General features: G+C 41.3%; 1 protein-coding gene across 3 annotated transcripts in view; it reads right to left on the reverse strand.

Annotated features, from left to right (window-relative positions):
• Window positions 1-24,383, reverse strand: part of rap1gds1 (RAP1, GTP-GDP dissociation stimulator 1) — a 48,805-nt gene that overhangs the window by 21,859 nt on the left and 2,563 nt on the right. The window contains exons 2-5 of one of the 3 annotated variants that reach the window (XM_083689839.1): window positions 17,004-17,111; window positions 16,071-16,193; window positions 9,378-9,503; window positions 5,837-5,983 (exon numbers count right to left, since the gene is read on the reverse strand). In XM_083689839.1, coding sequence (XP_083545965.1) covers window positions 5,837-5,983; window positions 9,378-9,503; window positions 16,071-16,193; window positions 17,004-17,111 — 504 coding nt within the window. Of the gene's footprint in view, window positions 1-5,836; window positions 5,984-9,377; window positions 9,504-10,180; window positions 10,392-16,070; window positions 16,194-17,003; window positions 17,115-24,383 lie in introns of those variants that run through there. The other 2 variants (XM_083689838.1, XM_083689840.1) reach the window with 2 other exon arrangements.

The raw sequence follows: 24,383 nt of genomic DNA on the forward strand, positions 1-24,383 counted from the left end.
ACTAATATGTACACCAATACAATCAAATAACAGCTGATAATCTCTAGTTTTCTAGTAATTGTTTGATTTAAAACCCAAACTTTTAGAGTGTAGTGCCAAAAGAAGAAAACATGCTTTCCTGCTTCGCCATTACTTATGCAGGACACTGTACATTGGGCCAAAATTAGTACACACAGTTTACAATGAGTGTGCAGATGTATTTCCCTAGAGGGACCCGGAAAAGCAACTAGAAGCGCCTAAAGAGGAGAGATAGGAAAAATTGTTGAGTTAGTTTGCTTTAAAAAGAGACCAAGGCTGAAAAAGGAAAGGACTGGTGATTGCAGAGGGTACACGAATAAGAAAAAAAAAAGGAAGAAAAGAAAAGGGGAAAAGAGGGTAGAATGAATAAGCAAGTGTTAATGAAAAATGCGCAATAGGTTTTTCCAAAAGGGTAAAATATCATTAGATCACTGCTGTCCAAACTACCATTGCAAAGATGATGATAGCATGCTAATGTTGGCTAGCAAACTACCGCTAAAGCCTAAAGCTTACAGTAGCTTGCTGTCAAACTGCAGAAAGTAAACAAAACTTGTTACCATACCTAGCAATACCTCAGCTTTAACCAATTAATTATTTCGCTTGCATTGGCAAACTTGGTTTATCTTGAGCCAAAAAGACTCCACATCTTTACCGTTCGTTCGCCAATGTTCCTACTCACTTGGTAGCAATCATAACTTGTGCCAGATTTATGATGTACAGTCGCTTGACTTTCAGCAATGTTCTTCCTAACAAGACCATTCTCCATCTGCTAGACTATACACTCACCGAACACTTTATTAGGAACACCTGTACACCTTCTCATGGTGGAGGTGGTGTAATGGTATGGGGAATGTTTTCTTGGCACACTTTGTACCAATCAATCATCGCTTGAATGCCACAGCCTATTTGAGTATTGTTGCTGACCATGTGCATCCCTTCATGGCCACAATTTACCCATCTTCTAAGCATACCATGCTACTTCCAGCATGATAATGCACCATGTCACAAAGCAAAAGTCATTTCAAACTGGTTTCATGAACATGACAATGAGTTCAGTGTTCTTCAGTGGCCTTCCCAGTCACCGGATCTGAATCCAATAGAACACCTTTGGGATGCAGTAGAATGGGAGATTCACAGCTGTGAATCTCCCATTCAGTGCAGCTGAATAATCTGCAGGAATTGCATGATGCAATCATGTCATAATGGATTAGAATCTCAAAGGAACGTTTCAACATCTTGTGGAATCAATGCCACAAGGCTGTTTTGAGAGCAAAGGGAGGCCCTACCCAATATTAGTATAGTGTTCCCAATAAAGTGCTCAGTGAGTGTAGTATGACAAGAGAAGAGAAGGCTACAGCACAAATATGGGACTAGGCTTGTTAGTTAGTTCCTTGTTGCCCTGGTTGATTAAGAGACATCTTATTAGCAATCCTACAGCAATATAAAACTATATTTCCCAACAAAACACTGTCACAAACGACATTGCAATCAAGTGCTTCTATTTCCACAGTGGAGAAGAGACAAAAACCAATACATAGCCTAGCTTACTATGTATAGAATCCACAGTTCTTTAGTCCCTGCAGTAAAGCTGCGTGAAGTTTGCCTGCTCAAACCTTTAATATCGGCCATTTTAAATTGGCACCCAAGAGCGCCAGAAGCAAAGCCCAGAGAGGTCAGTTGACGGCTCGTGTATGGTGGAATTTGGTGATGACCGGATGGTTAGAAAGTCTGAAAAGTGGGATACATTCCCATACCGGTAGCCACTTCTTATATTTAAAGGGTGGAGAAGGGAAAAAAAGCGAGTGAGAGAACGTGAGATAGGTATCCAATATGAGAGAATGAGTAATAGATCATTAGGTTGGCAAGGATATGAGGATTCCTGCAGAATATAAACAGAGATTATTTGCTGGATTAACAGAATTCTCATCTGACATGGTTTTTATGTATGCAAAACATTAGGCTTAAAAATTATTCTCAGTAGGCCTCAAAACACATAGCTCCTATTGAGGTAAGTGAATTATCCAAGTGTAAACAAAGAAGGGTCTCAAAGTTTTGTAAATATGCCGAAAGTGAACATATTTTTTCCCCTCTGTCTCTTAAAGAAGGCCTTTTTCAATCACTCTCCCCACAGCCCCTTTACAGACCAGAAGACAGGTGGAGGTATCAATATCAATGGAGGTTGCATTAGAAGTGGTGACAGTTTACAAACCCCAGCTGCAAGGAGCCGGCTGCTGGTGGCCACAGAAACGAATTTGCACTGTATAATTGCAAACACACTGTCTGTGTTATGCAGCGTGACCTCATTACTCTGACTTAACCATCAGAGTACAGGACTATAAACTCTCTCTCCTCTTCCCGGTTCCAGGGTGACTAGGAAAGCTTTCTGAAAGGTTTCATATCACATCAAAAGCTATCAACAACAGAATGACTAATGCAAATATCATGTAACTGGATAAAACATAGATGTGTGTTCACATTTTGTTTAACCTCCGACAAAACATGGTACACTCATCGCCCTGTAGGGTTGGGCGATTGGACAATTACATCAAGGATCAAATGCCCTTTTTTATTGAGCATTTCTGCGTTTCTGAAGTAAATAATCACCTCCTCAGCTTTCCCAAAAGTGTTACGTAAGGCCTATTTTAGCAGGCTGACATTCGGAATTTAAGACCCACAATGGCATTACAAGTCAACTGCGGAGTGTGGAGGTCATTTTTTTAAAAAGGGCTCATGACGCATATACCCTTTAGTCAAATGTCTACTACTACTCATGAGCAGTTAAACATGAGAGGGGATGAGGTGGGTTCTCCCCAGGGTTTTTCAACAAGGTGGCGCTGGATTGCGTTATAAAAACCGGCTCATTTATTCATGTCAAAATAGCACTAAAACAATTCAACTACTTGTCTGCATTGTCACGTGTATTTCTGCCCACATCAAAGCGTGATGACTTTATAATTGCAGTAAAACAACGAAAATGACCAAACTTGAGAATGATTTGACAACGCTCAAAGTACACTCAATGCGTCCTGAGCATGCTCTATGCACAATCGTGCTTAGATTTCACTGATGTAATTACTGTTCCGCATTTTGACAACAGAGGAGAAAAAAGTAATGGCCATACATAAATTATTTAGAGATGCAGTTTCAGCACCTCGGGGGAAGAACATTGACAAGATGGCATAAATACTCGCCATGCTTCCTTCTATGCCACTAAACCAGGCTGGTGAATGAACAGTCCAACCAAACCCTGAGACTGGACAGAGGAAAACCCATTGTACCAAAAAAACACTTACACTCCAATTTGGGGAAGGATGGGTTCAAGAGAAGCTTCAGTATATTGTTTAAAGGCAGTGTTAGTGCAGTAACGGCTACTTGCAAACAAAAAAGTGCAGCTATGCAAATGTTGCATTCTAGTAAGTCTATGCAGCAGTTAATGCAGCAAGTTAAAGGGTGGAAACAATGCGCTGTGAATGAAATGTTGAAATAATGCGATATATGCTCACATAACACTTTATTAGGAACACTATACTAATACTGGGTAGGGCCTCCCTTTGCTCTCAAAACAGTCTCAATTCTTCGTGGCATTGATTCCACAAGATTTTGGAAACACTCCTTTGAGATTCTGGTCCATGATGACATGATTGCATCATGCAATTCCTGCAGATTTTTCAGCTGCACTTTCAAGCTGTGAATCTTCCGTTCTACCACATCCCAAAGGAGTTCTATTGGATTCAGATCTGGTGACTGGGAAGGCCACTGAAGAACACTGAACTCATTGTCATGTTCATGACACCAGTTTGAGATGACTTTTGCTTTGTGACCTGGTGCATTATCATGCTGGAAGTAACCAGGTGTAACAGGTGTTCCTAATAAAGTGTTCCGTGAGTGTATATAGTAAATCTAATTTACCAAAGGGTTCACTTGAAGAGCAACAAAACTGATCATGTATTCATTACTTATTGTTCATAACCTTGCACCCTTGGTAGGATGAAGAGAGAGTTGGCTTTAAGCAGGGACACCACTACCTACCACCATCACCACCAACAACACTCCTTTGGAGAAGATAAGCAGTCATTGCCATAAGAGGAAAGTTGTGAAAGCCCCAGCAGGACACAACAGAAAGCAGGTAGAAGTAAAGTTCAACCAGACAGAGAATACACTCTATGGGACGCCACATACACTGTTCCACACCTCCTGCCACCTTGGTTTAGATATAGTAACATTGAGGTCAGATACAGTAAATATGGCTTAAAAGCACCGTCTGTGAATATTGGTTGAGCTCAAGGAATGACATTACATGAGGGCAGCATTATTCAAAACATAATGACCATAAAAGCAAACAATTAAGATCTAATCTTAATCAGACTAGGGTTTAAATACTTTTCTATTTAAGTATTGGTAGATATAATTGGAAACACAGTGTATTTGATCATTTGAAAATTACTTGAAAACTATTGAACAACATTGGAAACTACATACCTGTATTTCAAATTACATTCTAAAAATAATAATACTAAGTAAGTAATTTCTAAACCTACTTTTGAAGATTATTTTAACTAAAGAAGTTCCAATCCAACCGGTACGTTTTCCTGTTTCTCTGTCACATGCTTGTTTTCATTTCATTCATCAACTCCGACTGCCTAGTCAATAGGAAGGGACGATGGAGATTAGATTACTGCCAATATTATTGTAAATAAATACAACTCGCAAATATGTACCATGATCCCTAAACAAAAAATACAAATATAATTTACTATCCACACACAAACACCTCTTGATTTATATTTGTAAACCATTTTTTGAATACATTAAAAAATATTAGTAAATATGGCTTAAGATTTGGAAATAAATTCTCTTACATTTCCAAACAAATTTCACAATGTGTGAATACAAATGAGCAGTGACAAACATCTTTCCAAAACGTTGCTTTGTGTTGGTATCCAATCATTTCAATACAATAATTTAGCATTAGAACTGCCGAATCTGCATTTCGCTTTCTGATACCTATAATACTTTTTAATCTATTAAACTCCAAAAAGTCCTACTGGTTTTACATGTAGTTAAAAACTAAACTTAACTGAGATTGAAACTTTAAAAAACTAAACTTTTAAAAACTAAACTGAAGAAATTAATTTTATTATGCAAATGTTTTCAAAATAACACAAATACATCATGTTGCTTATAGTCCTACAAATGACTTTTCACTGATAAAAACAGCCATTTGGAAAAATTAGCTAGCTAGCCATCTTGCTTGCTAGCAAGTTTCTTATGTCTCTAGCTCTGTTGTTTACACAGACTAACTAGATAGGTTAATGTTGCCACGGTCACCCAGAATCAAATGCAACGCTTTAATCATCTGCTATTATCAACAGAGAATACATACTGGTAAGCCTTTTTTTGTGTGTGTATTACGGGCTGGGCTATTATTGGAGACAGACGTTTGTTGAAAAGACTGCACTTATTGGAAGTTTTACAGTACCTGAAAAACTATTTTCACCCAGGTCTGGGAGTAATACGTCCTTATTGCATTTATGATGAGGTAATACTGTTGTTCTACTCTCAAGTCATATTCATTATAGCCCAGTGGTATATTTAATTATTTGAACATTCAGAAAAAATCACTGACAGCGGCTTTAACACGTGGGTAATACTGATAGCTCAGTTGTTGATGTAACAAAGTCAGACGTAGGGCTTTCTGCAATGACCTATGGCACATAACACACACTGCCAAAACAGTGGTCAAAATAATTTTCTGTGCTTTTCTGAGAAATCCTGTGTTTAGTTGTGTTAATTTCTTCATCCAGTGGTTGGTCATTACCATTATCATTGCTATAGTTCATCAGCATGCCACAAAAGACAGTCAAGAGCTTCCCATTGGCCGGGTCAATATTTTGGGACATTGACTTTATGTGTTCAGCTACTATCTGAGCCCCTCCTGCCAGGTCAACTGCACTCCTGCCCTCATCTGCAAAACAAAGAAGTCAGGGAAAATCAGCAACAAAGAAAATCACATAACGACCTGAGAAAAATAAATTTATAAAAAGGAGAGAACGTTAATCAAGCAGTAAAAACAATCACATAAATGAATAACATGCTATAATATGATCATAAAAAATAGTCATAGTGAATAATAACAATGAAAAAGGAGCATAAAGGATTTTGACTAATGGCAAAACAAAACAAACAAAAATACTTGAGGCAGTCTGCTAACAATTTATCATCTATAGTAAAGCAAAACCTAAGCCTGCCACAACTGAAATTCATGAGATTTTATGTTGCCCACAGCAACACGTTTTGGTTTATGGTACAAGGACATGACCGTGCTCTTATACTAGTGACATGAAGTGTTTGATTTGCCCAGAGATACAGCAGTGTTTCTGCTGTATCAGTTTCAGCCACGGCACTCTGCCATGGCAAAATCAATGCCAACACAACACCCAAAAACGTGCACATCATAATATCTTTGTCCAAACGCTTTTGCAACTAAATTTGCGTGGTGTGAGTCGTAATTATGGTCACCCTTGATTAAAAATGTGTGAAAACTCTCCTACTGCTGATAAACTTCTAAATGCTGCGCTTGACACCTCGACATCACTGCTGCTACAAACCGTACACGGATCATAGGCCCGACCGCATCTAATTCCCTGCCACACTCTCACACTACCATGCTTCTCCTAACTTTCAAACAAACCCCCAAGGCCATAAGTTTTCTAAGATACAACAAATGTATAATTTAAAACTAGAAAAAGAAGTTCCCGAAGAAACTTTGTGGGCTTCGGCATTATGATAAATAATGTGTGATCAAAACAAGATTACGTTACATTATTTTATTTGTTTCATGTTTTAACGAAAATCAAGATTTAGCCAACTGGTAGCCAACTCTATCACTGTATCAAACAGACCTGTGTGTCAACAAATCTCACTCTATTCACAGACTAAAACCTAAAATCCAGTGTGACTGAGTGAGATGTTCCCGAGCCAGCCAGGAGTTGAACGTTTATATATATACACATATATACTGTATGGTTGATGGGGGAGAGTAATCTTTTTCTTGATCATTTCCGATTAAGAAACAAAGGCTTGGCAATTTATCCAGCACGCGCTCCGCTTCAAACAATCCATCAAAAAGTGCTATACAAAACAAATGCATTATTATCCCACTAAAACCCCAAATCCTTACTCCTGTCTGGCATGAAAATACCTTGCATTATTAAAGCCGACTCACGGTTATCATGTCAGACCGTGCTAAACATTTCCCCCGCTTCTCTGCTCTGTGAGAACTGAGCTTGATGACGGTATGAGAGTAGATAGGAGTTGGTCCCATTGCTTGGGTCCTCGTTAAAATAACCTGATATTTAAACCATTTCCACCATTCATCTCTGCAATTCAGGAGCCACAATAAGAAACTATAATAAACATACAATCTGATAAGGCAAATCATTTTCTTTGTCATAGCCTTGGTAAGGCTAAAAAGGTTGCTGTAGCTTGTATACAGTGGTTTGACTTTATTTTCAATTTTGCCTGTACTGGATATCCGACAAATTTATGTGAGGGGCTACAGCCTAAAATGTTACGAGGGGGTGAAGGGGGGCGCGGGGCTGTGTTGCATATGAGACGTTAAACAAGCAATTCTGGTGACATTTGACGTGACAGGTGGTGCCGTCCAAGATCAGGGTGGACAATTGTTTTCTTTTATTTGCGAGCAAGGTGTTATTTCTATTACAGCCAAGGACGGACTGGGACAACAAAACCGACAGATCGACCGGCCCGCTACTGATTACAGCTAACCCATACTGCACTGCTCCATGTATTATTCCTTCTCGCGAAATATACTTCCCACAGTACGCCCCTTTCCCCAAGTATTTGAGCAGAGAGGGAGTGAGTAAGGGTCAACGTTAGTATTAAAGTGTTAAATGTTCTTTGCTTTGTGAGCGCGCTGTGGGGTAGTGGAATCGGGACTAGAATGGAAAGAACGGGAGTAAACAGGGAAGCTTCTTGCTCCATTAAGCACCAAAACGTCATTTTAGAAAAAAGAGTTTATTCCAAACTTTTGTTCCATATCCAAGATGAGTGATCGCAGCAGCTAGACATAACTTAATTACAAAGGTAAGCACTTTAAACCATCTGGGTTGATTGTCAACATGACAGATATATAAAATCAGTGAACAACTCAATGTAAGTCAATAAAGCACACAGCAGTAACAACAAAGCAAGTAGGCGCAAGTTAACTTTTCTCTCCAAATTCTTGATTGTTCTGTGTGACACCATCTGCTCTCAATAGCACAGTGAGCTTTGGTAAACTGTCTCTGGCACCCAGAATACCAAAGGGAGAGTTGATTAATGATAATGTAATAATCATAATACAATGGAGAGATGCTAGTCACTGCAACACCTGACCAGTTTCTCCCAGCCCATCACCAGCCCAGAGGAATACATCTGCTTCACATTGACAATAGTAAACCACAGACACCACAATATCCTCATCGCCTCACACCACAAGAGGTGAAACAGGGTTTTTGGACATATTTGGCAAACAGAGAGTAATCCCGCCTCCAAAATAGTTTTATATTTTTTTATACATACCACTTTCTGATGTCAAGAAGGCCTAAGATAAAAAACCTATTTTCCTGCTGATGATTGTGAAACCAAATAGCCTATTCCAATCAATAAGAGCAGATGTTGATTCCACTGACATCTGTTTCCCTTGATGGACAGGAGGTAGAGGGTCAGTGAAAACAAAGATGTAGAAACATCCCTATTGAAGAGCAAACATACTTAGTCTGATGAGTGGAAGTGTTCCTACTGCTCCTTGACTCTTCTTCACCCGTCACGATACCAACATGTTTACTTGAATACCAATACAAGCGTGTAATGATTTGGATTATCAAACAATACCTCGACAAAAACATCAGGCAAAGTAAAAGAATATCTTATTAAATACCATAACTTTACATGGAACTTTAAATTCATAGGCCTACTGTCCCTGTCACACCATAGCCATGAAGTCTGTAAACCATTCAGAGTCAAGGATGGCATGGCATGGCATGAGAGGGGAAATGATGTCCTCCTGTCCTGGTTTAACTTATTCATTCAACTGTTGGCCGCACACAACTGTACTGTTGCACACAAGCTGCACAGATTGTGCTGCATTTGGTAGTCTGTAACTTAAAAATAGAAAGAAATATTACTAAACAACGACTATGCCTGCATTATACAGATGCCCCTGCCTGATAATGTTGCTGTGTCAACAAATTACTCCAATAACAAATTATCATGTCAGCAGCACTGGATGGACCCTGGTTCTGGGGTCTTTGAGCCCAGCCTGAAAACATATCTAAGGGGAACACTGGGCTACTTACGGCTGTCGTAGCAGATGTTGCCCAGGGCGCGGCCTGTCTGCAGCAGCACCTCCTGGTCTTTGGAGTTGAGCAGCTGCACCAGTGAGGGGATGAGGCCCGCTTCCACACACGGGCTACGCATGAACTCTGGGAAGAGCAAAAGGAATCTTGATAAGACAGGAATCCTGTTAGCACCCCACCACCTTCCCCCCCATACAACCATAGAAAGTCCCTGGACTGGAAAAAAAAAAAAGTTAGGAAATGGACTTTGAAATAACTTAATTGAAAATACTCTATTAAAAGGATAATTTATTTTTCACTAATAAGACATAAGATGGTTACAGACATTTTTTGTGGATTGGCTTGCTATTGAGGAACTTACTGCACCAGAGACTCCCCTCAGAAGCTTACAAGTGGAGCAGCTGTGACAATCGGACATTGGCTCCCATACACACAAAAAGATCCTTTCAGAAATGCAAAACTTACTAGTGTTGTAATAATACGTCATCCGAGGCTGTGCATGCACATATTACCTGAAAATTCTTCTAAGTAATCGGAGTATATCGTTTTTTTTCTACTTCACTTGAAATCCACCCAGATTTACAACATACAACATATTTCTCCCATTATAGTGAATCTCTATTCCATACATGTGAACTCTCATTGCTCAACAGTTCAACTGAGTCTGTAATCACATATCAAATTGGTCATCAGTATGGTTACATGTGGCCTGAAAGACAGAGGGAATAGAATACTGTAAATTGGTTGTTGGCACTTTTTGTGTTCTACTGTAATGTTTGTTCTACAAATGTTTTTGTTGTTACCTGCTTGATTCTGAATTTTTAGATGAATTTGATGTATGTGATTGCCAGAGGTTCATCCCTCTCCTCTGTTCTCATTCTTCTGGACTTGTCTGCTGCGTTTAACACCAGATCCTTCTCTCCACCCTCTCAGAGCTGGGCATCTTAGGCTCTGCAGTCTACTGGTTTGTATCATACCAGGTAACATGCAGAGGGTCGCTGTCCACATCTCACACCCTCACCACTGGTGTGTCTCGCCCCCCCCCCGATACACAGGTGGTGACACGTGTCTCACAGACATCTCTGCCTGGATGTCTGCTAGCCACCTCTAGCTCAATCTTGACAAGACAGAACTACTCTTCCTTCCTGGGAAAGTCTGCCCTCTCCAAGACTTCATCACAGTGGAGAACTCCACTGTGTCCCCCTCCCAGACAACAAAGAATCTTGGGGTGATCCTGGACAACCAACTGTCCTGTGTGGCTAACATCACAGCGATGGCCCGCTCCTGTAGATTCTTCCTCTACAACATTTGAAGAATACGCCCATTCCTCAAGAGAGAAGTAGCACAACTCCTGGTCCAGGCACTTGTCATCTTATATATAATCTTAACTATATTTACATTACATTTATGGCGTTTAGCAGACGCCTTTATCCAGACCTCTGCAGCTCATCCAGAACGCTGCAGCCCGTCTGGTGTTCCATCTCCCGCTAAAGTCACCCCCCCCTCCTCTGCACCCTTCACTGGATCCCAGTAGCAGCTCACAGTAGCAGACTTTGGCGCTACAGAGCGGTAAAGGAAACATCCCGTCTCTATCTACAAACAACGTTCTGTCCCCAAACCCTGGCCTGATCAATACTTTCTTCCACCTCTGCTGGCCGCTTGGCAACGCCATATCTCCAAGGACGTAGTGGTCGCTCTGCTCAATCACGGCTCTTCTCTGTCTTGGCACCGCAGTGGTGGAATGAGCTTCCCACCACTATCAGGACGGCAGAGTCACTACCTATCTTCCGGCTTAGACTAAAGACTCATCTCTTTAGGGTACACTTGGGCTCCTCCTCTTCAGTCCTCTAACACCCTACATTATCAGACCTTGGAATAAAAAAAAAAAGAATAATAATAAAAGAAAAGAAGAAAAAAGCACTCTAGCACTGTGACTGCCGATGGCACTTGTTCTTATGAAAGGTTTTAATTACGATGACTGATGTATACTTGATTCACTTACTTAAACAAATGTACTTATTGTAAGTCACTTTGGACAAGAGCATCTGGTAAATGAGTAAAATGTAAAAAAATAAAAAAAATAATGTATATTTATAGTAAGCAATTATATTCTTTGTAACAGGCACAGTACTACCATAAACTATATAGTAGGCTTACAACATCAGTGAAATTCTTACTGTTTTTCACCTTAACCTCACCTGTTTTCAATCATTTATAATTAAAACAGCTTTGCCACTGTGAAAGCCACGTCCTCTGGCTTTTCCCCCCGATTTCTTTTTAATTTTTTACATTTCGGTTTTGTTAGAATTTTCAAATTACAAACAGAATAGAATCTGGAAGCATAGATCATTCTACCTTACAAATACCACAAAACATGGATTTCCCCCCCAAGCGTCAACCTGTCTCTTCTCACTGATGATAATGGACCATCGAAATTCATATAGAAACCAATACTAACGCTAATAATCAAAAAACAACATGATTGAATTGAGAACAACAGTGTAATGATGTGGATAATGAATAAGAGAAGGACAAACTATTTGCATCACCAATGCTCCATGTGCGATAATGTATTCAATAAAACAAGCATAGTTAGAAACGTGAATAAACAGTTGGGAGCTGCCTCCCACAAACGAAAACAGCCCATTTAGCTATTGTATTGTACTACAATGTGAATTTGCAGATAGTGTATTATTATATTTATTATTATTTATTTATTTACAGTGCCCTCAATAAGTACCGGAAAGAGGAAGCATGTTGTCTTCTTTTAGCTCTATCCGCCAACAGTTTGGATTTCGAATCAAACAATTTACAACATTACTAAGTTAAAGTAGACATTCTCAGCATTAATTAAATGTTTTTTTTTATTGTTTTCACCATTTAGAAATTACAACCCTTTTTATCCATAGTCCCCCTATTTCAGGGAACCAGTAGTATTGGAAATTTGGCTTCACATGTGTTTCTGGTTAGTCAGGTGTGTTTTGTCACATTATTTGTGCAGGTTGTCAATGTCTAGTATTGATTCTACCCACACTGCGTACCCTCTGCGTACCCTCTCCCTCACCGCTCTCTCTTCCTCCGTCTTATCCTTTTCCCTTCTATCCACTGATGCAGCCTCCTCCACCCTCCTGCCCACTCTTTCCTCATCCTTCGGCTCTCTCTGTCCACTGACCTCAAGGCGCAGCACAATCCTCTCCACGCGCTCCTTGGCTGTCTGAAACCCTGCAAGCTTGCAGAATAGGGCACTTGTCATCTTCCGCCCAGACTACTGCAACGCACTCTTGGCCGGGCTCCCCGCCTCCACCATCAGACCTCTGCAACTCATCCAGAATGCTGCTGCCCGTCTGTTGTTCCCCCCCTCCTCCGCACCCTTCACTGGATCCCAGTAGCAGCTCGCAGTAGTAGCCCCTAGTGCTCGCCTACAGAGCGGTAAAGGAAACAGCTCGTCCCCATCTACAAACGATGTTCAGTCCCCAAACCCTGGCCCGATCAATACTTTCCCCATCAGATTCAAGACCCTGGTGCTCGCCAACCGGGCAGCAAAGGGAACAGCCCCTCCCTACTTGCAAGCAATGGTCAGCCCCCAAACTCCTGCCCGATCACTCCATTCTTCCACCACCTCTATAAGGATGCAGTGGTCCCGCTATCCGGTCACGGCTTTTCACTGTCCTGGCGCCCCAGTGGTGGAACAAGCTTCCCACTGCTGTCAGGACTGCAGAGTCACTACCTATCTTCCGCTGTAGACTGAAGACCCATCTCTTCAGACTACACCTTGACTGTCCTTGCTAAAGACCTCTTAATCCCCACTACCCCCCTGTACAGTTTATCTACTGTAACTAATAATAATAATTGTAAGGGTTTGATATTGTAAGCGGACCCAGGTGTGGTGCAGAGGAAGGGAGGCGGACGAGTAGTTAGCGGTGCCAAACAAAAGGATCTTTACTAGAAAGAGTAGACAAAACAGGATACAAAACACGGACTCAAAGCTCGAAAAACAAAATGGGAGATCACAGTCTCCAAATAGTACTGATATACTCTGATAACTCGCGGCCAACAAACGGTGAAGACTAAGCGGGGAGTGAAGGGAAGTGAGAGTACATAGCATTGGTGACAATTACGCACAGGTGCTAGGAATAAGTTTGTGATTGGGTGGCACAGTGGAAGGATGGAAGAAGACACCTAGGAACCGCACTGGGGAGCGTGATCCCCATCCCTAACAAATAATAATTTAAAAAAAAGTAACCCTTCCTTCTTCTAGCATTGTGACTGCCAATGGCCCCCGGTCCTAGTATAGATTTGTTTTCTTATGATGACTGCTCTATAGATGATTCACTTACTTTAGAAAAATGTACTTGTTGTATGTCACTTTGGATACAGGCATCTGCTAAGTGTCAAAAATGTAACGTAAATGATTCTAGCCTGGTTATTTTCCTTTAGAGATCTTCCAAGTGTCAATGGTGATCAATGCCCCTCTCAAAATATTTACAGTTGAACGAGCATACTTGGCAGACATCCTGAAGAATACGCACCTTGCCATTTGTAAATTCCTTTGGCTCACAAACACAGATAGTAATTCACATGTAAACACATGTAAATAGAATGTAGTGGTCACCAATTTGGCCAACAGCTGTATTTCCCATACTCATCATATTTTCAGACCAGTTGAATAATTCGCCTGTCTTCAAATCCATCCACAACCAAAGAGTTGTCACTGCAAGTGAAGGAAGCCATTATTGGCCTGAGAAATCAGAAATAAACTATCATAAACATATTAAAAACCTTAGGCTTGCCAACAACAGTTTGGAACATCATCCAAAAGAAGAAAAACATTGGTGAGCTCAGCAATTGCAAACAGGCTGGAAGGCCAAGGAAGACTTCTACAGTGGATGACTGAAGAATACTCACCATTATTAAGAAAAAAAACTAAATAACTGTCCCACAGATCAGGAACACTCTCCAGGAGGTAGGTGTGAATGTGTCAGAGACTACCATCCACAGACCTCACCAGCAGAACTACAGAGGCTACACTGCAAGGTGTAAACCACTAGTTAGCAACAGAAACCAGATGCCCAGATTACAGTTTGCTGAAAAGTACCAAAAAGAGCTTGCATGAAACAAAGATTAACATGTACCAGAGTGATGGCAAGTGTAAAGTATGGAGAAAAAAAAGTAACTGCCCAAAATCCATACCACGTCATCTGAGACTATGGTGGAGGGGATGTTATGGCTTAGGTATGCATGGCTGCTCACAGCAGCAGCAGAATGAATTCTGAAGTGTACAGAAACATCTTGTCTGCTGAAGTACGAGCAAATGCTTCCAATCTCCATGGACGGTACTTCATCATACAGCAAGACAATGACCCCAAACATTCTGCCATAGCAACTAGGGAGTTTTTCAGGGCCAAAAAGTGAAAGTTCTAGTGGCCAATTGAACATGCATTTAATTTGCTGAAGAGGGAACTTCAAAGCAAACAACAACTGCAGTACAGGCCTGGCAGAGCATCACCAAAGAATATACCCAGCGTCTGGTGGGGTCAATGGGTCACAGACTTCAGGCAGTTATTGCGTGCAACGGATTGTCAAATAAATACTAAACATGAGTGCTTTATTTGGACATCATACGATTTATCTGTTTAAAAAATCTCTACTTTGACCACATAGTAATTGTTTAATTTCAAGTATAGACCTAAAAGAAGACAAAATGCTTCCTCTTTCCAATAATTACTGAGGGCACTGTATATTATTGAACTACTCATTTATAGAAAAGGAGATTCTGAAGAAACTTTGTGTGATTGCTTCAGCTATCGATGTGGCTGGGGCAAAACTCTAAATAAAGTAGGCTAGCCTCTCATAGAAATTAACCATAATTGTATCATTTTCCATATAGTCAATCTCATGGTATTCTTTGATTGTGATGCAATCACTTTACCTTCTGATAGTATCATGTTTGTTTCATAACATGAAATCCATCTATCAGGAGCAAAAACATACATTTGCTACACAGGTTGCTTTAGAGAAACTTGACGGACATTTGTGCTTTGTATAGATGTTTGTAGGGATGCTCCGATCTGGATTTTTGGGGCCGACACCGATCACCGATTATTTTCCTCAGGATCGATATCGATTTTTTTTAAAAGAAAATGTTTACTCTTTGCTACTAACTGTAGGGGCTGTCTCTTCTTAGAATGGTCTTACCTATATTATTGTATCCATATGATGACACTATCTTTGCATAGACTTGTGGCTTAGATTAAGGTTGCCCATTATTAAGCAGTCATTAAAATCATGAATAGGCCCTCCAAATATTATTCACTATATATCAGATACAGTGCAATATATTCAGACCCCTTCACTTTTTCCACATTATGTTATGTTACAGCCTTATTCTAAAATGGATTAAATTTTAGATGTTTTTTAAATTAAATTAAAAATTACATAATTAGTACAGATAATCCCATAATCATGTAATTCCTCCTGATCAGCCAACAAATAAATCACAAATCACATCAAATGTACCCATCATGGAAATGTCATTAAAATATGAAATAACTGAAACCATTGTTGCATATATGTATGACAAACAAATACAACCATAAATAAATAACAAAAAGTCAAACAAATGGTATACTAACAGGTAGCAGAAATAAAACTGTATTTCTTTCTGGTGGGAAGTGGTGGAAAACCAAGCCTCACCATTTTTGGCCACATCAGCTATAATGTTGGCTACTTTAGGTGTGAAGGAGGACTCTGGTGCCAGCAGCGTGGGCAGCAGGGGCAGAACACCCATCTCTTGAATCTTTTCACTGGCCTCAGCATCTGGGAGAGGAAAGAGAGTAGGGAGAGAGAGTAGAGGAAAATGATGAAACAATAACTGAGTAATAATTATATAAATAAACACATCTATAATATAAGAATCACCAGCCAGCCAAGACTTGCACTTGTTTTTTACTGGTGGTCTGGAGCCTTACAGTGCCTTCAGAAGGTATTCAGACCCCTTCACTTTTTCCATATTTTGTTGTGTTAAAAGACTTGATTTAAAATGGATTAAATTTAAATAATTTGCCATCAATCCACACACACACCCCAGAATGACAAAGCGAAAACACATTCTGTGAAATTTCAATAAATTTATTAAAATTGAAATACAGAAATACCTCATGTACATAAGTATTCAGACCCTTTGCTATGACACTCTTAAAACGAGCTAAAATGCTAAAATGTCATCAACAAATCACTCAATACATTGAATTGAGTCCATCTTAATGCAAGGATAATAGTTCATGTAATTTTGTTTAGGGTTAGGGTTAGGTTGTTGATGACATTTTTGCATTTTAGCTAATTTTAAGAGCAAAGGGTCTGAATACTTACTAAAATTGCAAAAAACATGTTTTTGCTTTGTCATTCTGGGGTATCGTGTGTGGATTGATGGCAAATTATTTTAATTTAATCCATTTTAAATTGAGTCTATAACACAACAAAATGTGGAAAAAGTCAAGGGGTCTGAATACTTTCCGAAGGCACTGTAAATGTAAGTTTTGGGTGGTTGTACTCATTTAGAATTTCCTGTCTTCTGCAGCCATAACACCTAAAAGAAAATACATGTCTCGTCATTGGTGTTGAACTTACTGTTGTGTGCCAGTGCTTTGAGCAGGCAGTCCAGGCAGCCCTCCACACTGTCAGTTGCACTCTCCGCTGAGGCTAGCTTCAGCTTCTTCAGGGCTTCGCTCAGGTTTTCTGCTGGGGAAAAAATAAGCATTAATTAGCTGTAGTGCTGGCACAGGGTTGGAATTTAATTTTAGGTGGAAGGGATTTCCCCCCGCCTTGAGTCCAAAATTGGGGGGGATTTTACAAAATAATTGGTGCACATTTCCATTTTTTATCCTATCAATTATTAGCAGCCTGTACTTTCATTGACAAAAGCTTAATAGCGTCATACAATATAATATTGTATATAATATATACAATAATAGATGCTTCTATTCTAATATGATATGTTAAAGGGACAGTTCACCCAAAAATCATAATTTCTTACTCTTTCACATACCTTAGATGACGAGTAGTGACACATTCTGCAAGTCGCCTGCATAACAGCAGCCGATACGTTAGCATATAGCTTTGGCTGGCAGTTTAACATTGATTCTCAATTCAGCCCAACAGCATTGTCTGAATAAGCCTACTTAACCTATTCAAAAATTACGATTTTTTTTTCCCCATATGCTTTTTTTTTTCGGTGTAGACTATAATTTTATGGCTGAAAAGAAATGGCAAAAGTTTGTTTGATTAGGTTTCATGTTTTTCATAACTATTATTTCACTGTAGCTACAAAGCTTGCAGGACCTTGAAAAGAATACACAGGTAGGCTTGGGAGATGCCAGTGCATTCAAAATATATCTCAAAATAGTGATAATAATGATAACACGATATCGAAAAAGGTAAACACTGATTCAGAACGGATAATATTGCTGTAATATTCGATTTAAAAACAATATGAGTAGATTTAGGTGTGTAATTCAGACAACACTGGGCAACTTAACTCACAAACTCCCGAAATATTAACAGTTGATCGAATGCCCAATCAGGGAGGAGACGATTTTGGATCATTGTTACAGCACCATCAGCAGAGCTTATCGCGCGGCTATCTGATCCCGGCATACAGGCAGAAACTAAAACTTTCTCAACCTGCTGCGCGGAGATCTAAGAATTGGAGCAGCGGAGAAGCAGTGGAGGAGCTGCGTGACTGCCTAGATAATACAAACTGGGACATGTTTAAGACTGCTTCCAACAGCCTGGATGAATACACAGAATCTGTGACATCATACATCAGTTTCTGTGAGGACAGATGTATTCCAACATGCACCAGGGCGAGTTACAACAATGACAAGCCCTGGTTCACAGCAAGACTCAAACAGCTGCGTTTGGAGAAGAAGGGGACTTTCAGGAGTGGAGACAAGGAAAAGTTTAGACTGGCTAAGTACACGTTTGGCAAGGAGGTTAAGGAGGCCAGATGACAGTACTCAAAGAAGCTGGCACCACAATTCACAGCCAACAACTCCTTGTCAGTCTGGAAAGGCCTTCGAGAGATCACAGACTGCAAAACCAAATCCCCCCACTCTATGGATGACCTCAGACTGCAAATGACCTGAATGACTTCTACTGTAGATTCAACAGACAATGGAACAGTGTAGATTGTAGATACTGTAGAGTCAACAGACAATGGAACCCCCCCCCCCCCCCCCCCCCCATCCAGGAGAGAGACGTCAACAAACTGTTAAAGAGTCAGAACCCCCGCAAGGCAGCTGGACCAGACGCAGTCTCCCCCTCCACAGTGAAGCACTGTGCAGACCAGCTGTCTCTAGTGTTTACGGACATCTTTAACACCTCAGTGGTTGAACGCATGGCTCAGTTTGCAATGACAACCTGATCCACACAGTGTGTAATTGATTCCTATGCAAATCAGAGACCCTATAAAAACAAAAGATATTAATTCCAAAATTACATTAACTATTATCCTTGTATTAAGATGGACTCAATTCAACTTAGAGTGATTTGTCTATGAAGAACTATCGCTTGAAGTGCATATGAAGCATGCAGTTTAAATTTCAGGTAATTTCAGGGTAGTGAGGGTTGCATTGCATCAATGATATCATTCTGGATAATGAATTAAATTTCATGTGCCTCACTGAAACCTGGCTCCAACATTTATTTTTGGCACTCAGCCAGGCCATTCCACCTGGCTACACCCACCTGCAACAGCCCCGTGCTGTGGGTCGGGGTGGGGGGCTTGTCGTTCTCCACCGTGCCTGTTTAAAGGTAAAGGCAGTCCCCATCCCTGCTGTTACATCTTTTGAATGACTTGCTTTGAAACGGATTGGCCCTCAACCCGTGTTAACCATCCTGGTCTACCAGCCCCTCAGACACTTCCCTGCATTTGTGTCAGAACTGTCTGATCTGCTCACTTCCGTCAGCTCATCCACCTCTTCCATCCTCCTCCTCGGGTACTTTAACATCCATGTGACGACCCTCGACCAATGAGTTCCTGTCCCTGCTAGACTGCCTCAACATCACCCAGCATGTTAACTTCCCCAGCCACAATAAAGGCCATACACTTGACGTTGTGTGTTCTACGGAGACCATCACCCCCGCCAACCTCTGTGGCCTCAATTTCCACATCGCCGACCACCTCACCATCCAATTCACTGTTCCTGTTCCCTCCACCCCTGACCACCTGCAGCACACCATGACATACAGGAATACTAAAAACATCAGCCCCATGGACCTCACTAACATCCTTAATTCCCACCCCATCCCTGTCCCCCAGCTGTATTCTCCCACCGAGATGGTGATCTCCGACAACAAAGCCCTATCAGCCACCTTGGTGTCACACCCATCTTAAAGAAGCAGGGCCTAGACCCAGACAAGCTCAGTATTTTCCAACCTATCTCCAACCTCCCCTTTTCTCAGCAAGATTCTAGAATGTGCAGTAGCCTTTCAACTCCAGAGCCATATGTCACGCCACCAACTGTTTGAACCACTACAATCCGGATTCAGGGCCAAGCACAGCACTAAAACAGCTCTGGTCAAGGTGGTCAATGATCTCCTCTTGGCTGCTGATGATGGCAATATCAATATACTCATTCTCGTTGACCTTTTCACGGCTTTTGACACCATCTCACACACCATCCTCCTCGATCGACATGAGATAACCCTCGGCATCACCAGAACACCCCTGCCCCTGGCTTGGTTCAAATCATACCTGTCCAACAGGTGGCAGTACGTGTCCCTTGGGGGTCCAGATCCGCCCCAGCACCATTGAAACAAGGCGTCCCACAGGGCTCCGCCCTTTTTCCACTACCTATCTCCTCCCACTTGGCCAGATCATTCGTAATACGCTGATGACACCCAGCTCTACCTTCACACCAAACCCTCTGGCGCCCTTCCTCCCCCCTCCCTCACCTCCTGCTTCTGTGAAATCAAAGAATGGATGACCACCAATCCTCTCAAACTGAACAGCAATAAAACGGAACTCATGGTTGTGGTGCCCAAGACCCTCCTTCAAAAAATCTGCAAACTCGTCCTCACCATCAACGGCTGCTCCATTTGCCCCTCCTTGGAAGTAAGGAACCCGGGCGTCTTCCTGGACCCAACCCTTTCCTTTGAACCCGACATATGGTCAGTCACCAAGTCTGCCTTCTTCCATCTCAAAACCATCTTCCGTCTCCGCCCTTCACTCTCTGATACCTCTGCTGAAACAATAATACACGCATGTCACCGCCTGCCTGGATTATCCCGCCTGGAGTCCTTCTTGGTGTTTCCAGCAAGGCCCTGAACAGGCTACAATATGTCCAAAACTCAGCTGCCAGGATCCTCACACGCACTAAACCATGGCAGCACATCACCCCCACCCTGCAACAACTTCACTGGCTCCCCATAAAATACAGAATCTTCTTCAAGGTCCTCCCCCTCACCTTTAAGGCACTCCATGGCCTAGCTCCTGCCTACCTAACTGACCTCCTCGTCATACCCCGCACACTTGGCGAAAGAGCCTTTTCTGCTGCTGCACCCATGCTGTGGAACACCCTTTCACCAGCCATCCAATGCTCTGATACTTTCAAGACCCATTTATTCAGACTCGACTTCCTACAGCACGGCATGGGTCCTGAGTAAGACTATTCTCTGTTGCCTGAGCTCTTCGACCATTTTTTTATTTTATTTTTTTTATTACTTATCTGATCTTGATTTATCTTTTTGTACAGTGTTTTGTACAGTGTCCTTGAGTCTGAGTCTTTTAAATTTAGTCTATTATTATTATCATCATCCCCCTTCCTGTTCTCTCTCTCCCGCTGTCTTGCTTGATTGTGACTGTGTGATCGAGTCCCCTCCCCCTCCCATTGTAACAATACCTCAACTGCTCTGCTTTCATTGTTAATCTGAAACGATCAAGCAAGCGATTGCGAAAGGCTATCTTATTATGATGAGTACCACCTTCCAAAAAGTATTTTACACACATCACGTGTCCAATACAATGTATGCACAAATCGGAAAAAAAAAGATTTGTCAGTAGTAATTGAAAACTAATTGAAGTAAAAAATATATAAATCACCACACAAACCTGTCAGTGATTTTTTGATGAATACAAGTGGGGACTGCTGGTGTCTTGGGCTGGATAAATTCATTGGACATCCAAGTTAAGCCATACAAACTAGACCAAACTTTTTTATATGGCTCAAAATGCAGCTCAAACATCCTTCACAGCCCTATCACCACCTTAAAGTTAAGCGACTGTATAAAGCTAGATCAAACTTTTTAGCCTACCGAGCTATGATGCTGTACAAAACACAGCACGTTTGAAACAACTCTAGCAAGCTACATTACAGTGCATTCTTGCAATATAAACATATCCATCATGCCTCCTGGTGGTTGTTTTGCAAGGTGAATGATCTGAACACGCAACATCGCGGGACTCCTACCTACTGTATACCTTTTGCCCCAAACGGCTTTAAGAGGTTCGATAAAGACATGAAGCACATGTACTGTGTTTACTGCAAACAATGTGGTCCACATCATTTACAGCTGCAGTTACTATATTCAAGCATGAGACCCTCAAAGTTCATAATAACAGCAAAATGCACACGCAATGCAGGGACAGCTGTATGAACAGCAGAGCTACCACCCTCTCAGCACCGTTTCAATGGCAAGAAAGGCATACAACATAGCCAAGGAAGAATTGCCTTTTATCAAATTTAAACCGCAAATACTACTTCAAAAGAAAAATGTATTGCCTAAATACAGCAACGACACCGCAGTTCATTGGAGTGATAACGGACACCCTGAAAAAGATGATCGGTGTGCAAACTGCTGCGTCTCCTTACCTGTCTTTTTATGACAGATGGTGACACCGACATTAACGAAAGAATGTGAGATGGCTTCCACATGTTACCAGGGTCCTGGACACTAGGGTTGGGCAGTATAATTTTTTTTTATCAGTGTCTCAAATCTCTTTTTTTTTTTTTTTTTAAATAACGTTGTGGGGGCTGGCAGGAGCCATCTTTGCTCCTGATATATTTAATCTACATTGAAAAACAGAATTATTTGTGGTGACTGTTATACCGTATGAGATTTAGCCTAAACAATAATTTAAACTTTACATCCCAATCACAGCTTGATAAACTAAACTAAACAGTTGGATAGCATAATATTATAGCTTAATAAGAAGTGTAAGGAAATATGGACACCAAGGTGATCTGTAGGCATTAGGATAAGAAAGGGGTCTGCTAGTCAGTCACATGGCTATTGATAGGATCAACGACTTGATTGCCTGATACTGACTGACAAAGGCCTGTTGTTCTCCTTTCAATGACATGCACAGGCTACTACTGACCTTGCCCCCCCCATCATTGTTAACCACTGCCCACCTCCAGGGTAGCCACACCTTTAGGGTCTCTTGTATATCATGTGTGCCTCTCAAATATGTAGTTGTAGTTGAGTTATTGCTTGGACAATAAAGTTGTTGTCTGACGAAACGCTTTTGGAGCTGCATCTTATTTCACAAGGGTGAAACTCCTACAGAAGAATCACACGCTGCATTCGTAATAATATAAATTGTCTCATGTCCTATGTCATATAGCCTATAGGCTATCATTTGTCTATAAAATATTGGTTTAGTTATCGTCATGAGACTATGCTCTGGGAGTCTTAATTCCGCTTGCTTGTTTTTGAGCTCTCTCCTCCGGGGCCAGCTGTGAGAGAAGGCGGCGGTAATGGCACAGCAGACTCCAAGGGCCCGGTCTGTCTGTTGCCTCTGGTCCTGCACTGTGTTGTCACGCCAGTTTGAGGTTGTGGCCAAAACAGTTGAGCCATGGCCAATTCAGGGCCCTGATGGCGGCTGCCAGGTTAGCAGCGTTGTCGTTATGGCCAAGAGTTTATTCGCATCTAATTTCCATTTTTAGAGTCCATCAACGATGTTGTCCGCCGTGGGGATTCTGGGAAAAAGCTAGTCTGTAGGCATTTTGACTGTTGTTTCCAGTCGGGTGTGACAAAGTGGACCATTAATGACATGTATGGCGTCATGTTAACTGACAACACGTGTCCGTTGTCAACGGATAGCTGTCTGAACCCGACAGCAGCACTTGACAGACAGACAGACATCCTATCCCATCTGTGCAGCTGTTGATGGGTATAGATTAGTTCCCGTTAGTGTTCCCATCTCTGGCCGTCATCTTTTTCACGCAAATCTTTGCAAATAACCTCATCCAAATCTGCAGGCTCTACTTTATTACCGGGTCAGAACTCGAAATGCCCCCATAGAGCAGCAGTGGCTTTTTTTTTTTTTTTTTTTAGGGACCAAGTCATTAGCGCTACTCATCTTTTTTGTGCAACAACCCAAAAGTGAAATATTGTAATTCTTTCGCCAACCACGCTGTTAGACATTGTGAATTGACAAACAGCGCTTAATTTGGCAGTTTGATAGATAATTGAGAATACATTTTATGACTGTATTAAAAAAACACACCATGGGCGTTTTCGCGGGATACTATATTACCGTTATACAACCCTACCCTACTGGACATGTTCCTGAGACCTGGGAATTGTCTTTCTCTTCAGGCCCATGGACAGCTCACTGCAGTCTACTTCCACATGGACTACTTGGCAGGAGCTTCTGCAAATGCAGATGTCGCTGGAAGAGCCAAAATGGTCAGTTCACTGTTTTAAACGGGAATCAGAGAGTATATGGATCATTTTGTGTGTCTTCATTTTTAACTTGATTTGATGATTGTGTATGTGAGTTTTTGGATTGTGAATATTGTTGATTTGGATTTATAATACAGATCAAGCAAACCATGGAGGACGGCACTTTTGGAGCTTTCTGTCACTTCCTTGCTGACCTGTTTGCTGGAATTAGCAAGTTCAGCCTACTCCTGCAACGGAATGACATCATCCTACCTCAGGTAAGGGAGAGGTGAAAATAGATAGAATCTTCATCATCTTTTCAGTGACTGTCTTAACAGT

This window comes from Argentina silus, assembly GCF_951799395.1.
Source record: "Argentina silus genome assembly, chromosome: 18".
Taxonomy (NCBI): domain Eukaryota; kingdom Metazoa; phylum Chordata; class Actinopteri; order Argentiniformes; family Argentinidae; genus Argentina; species Argentina silus.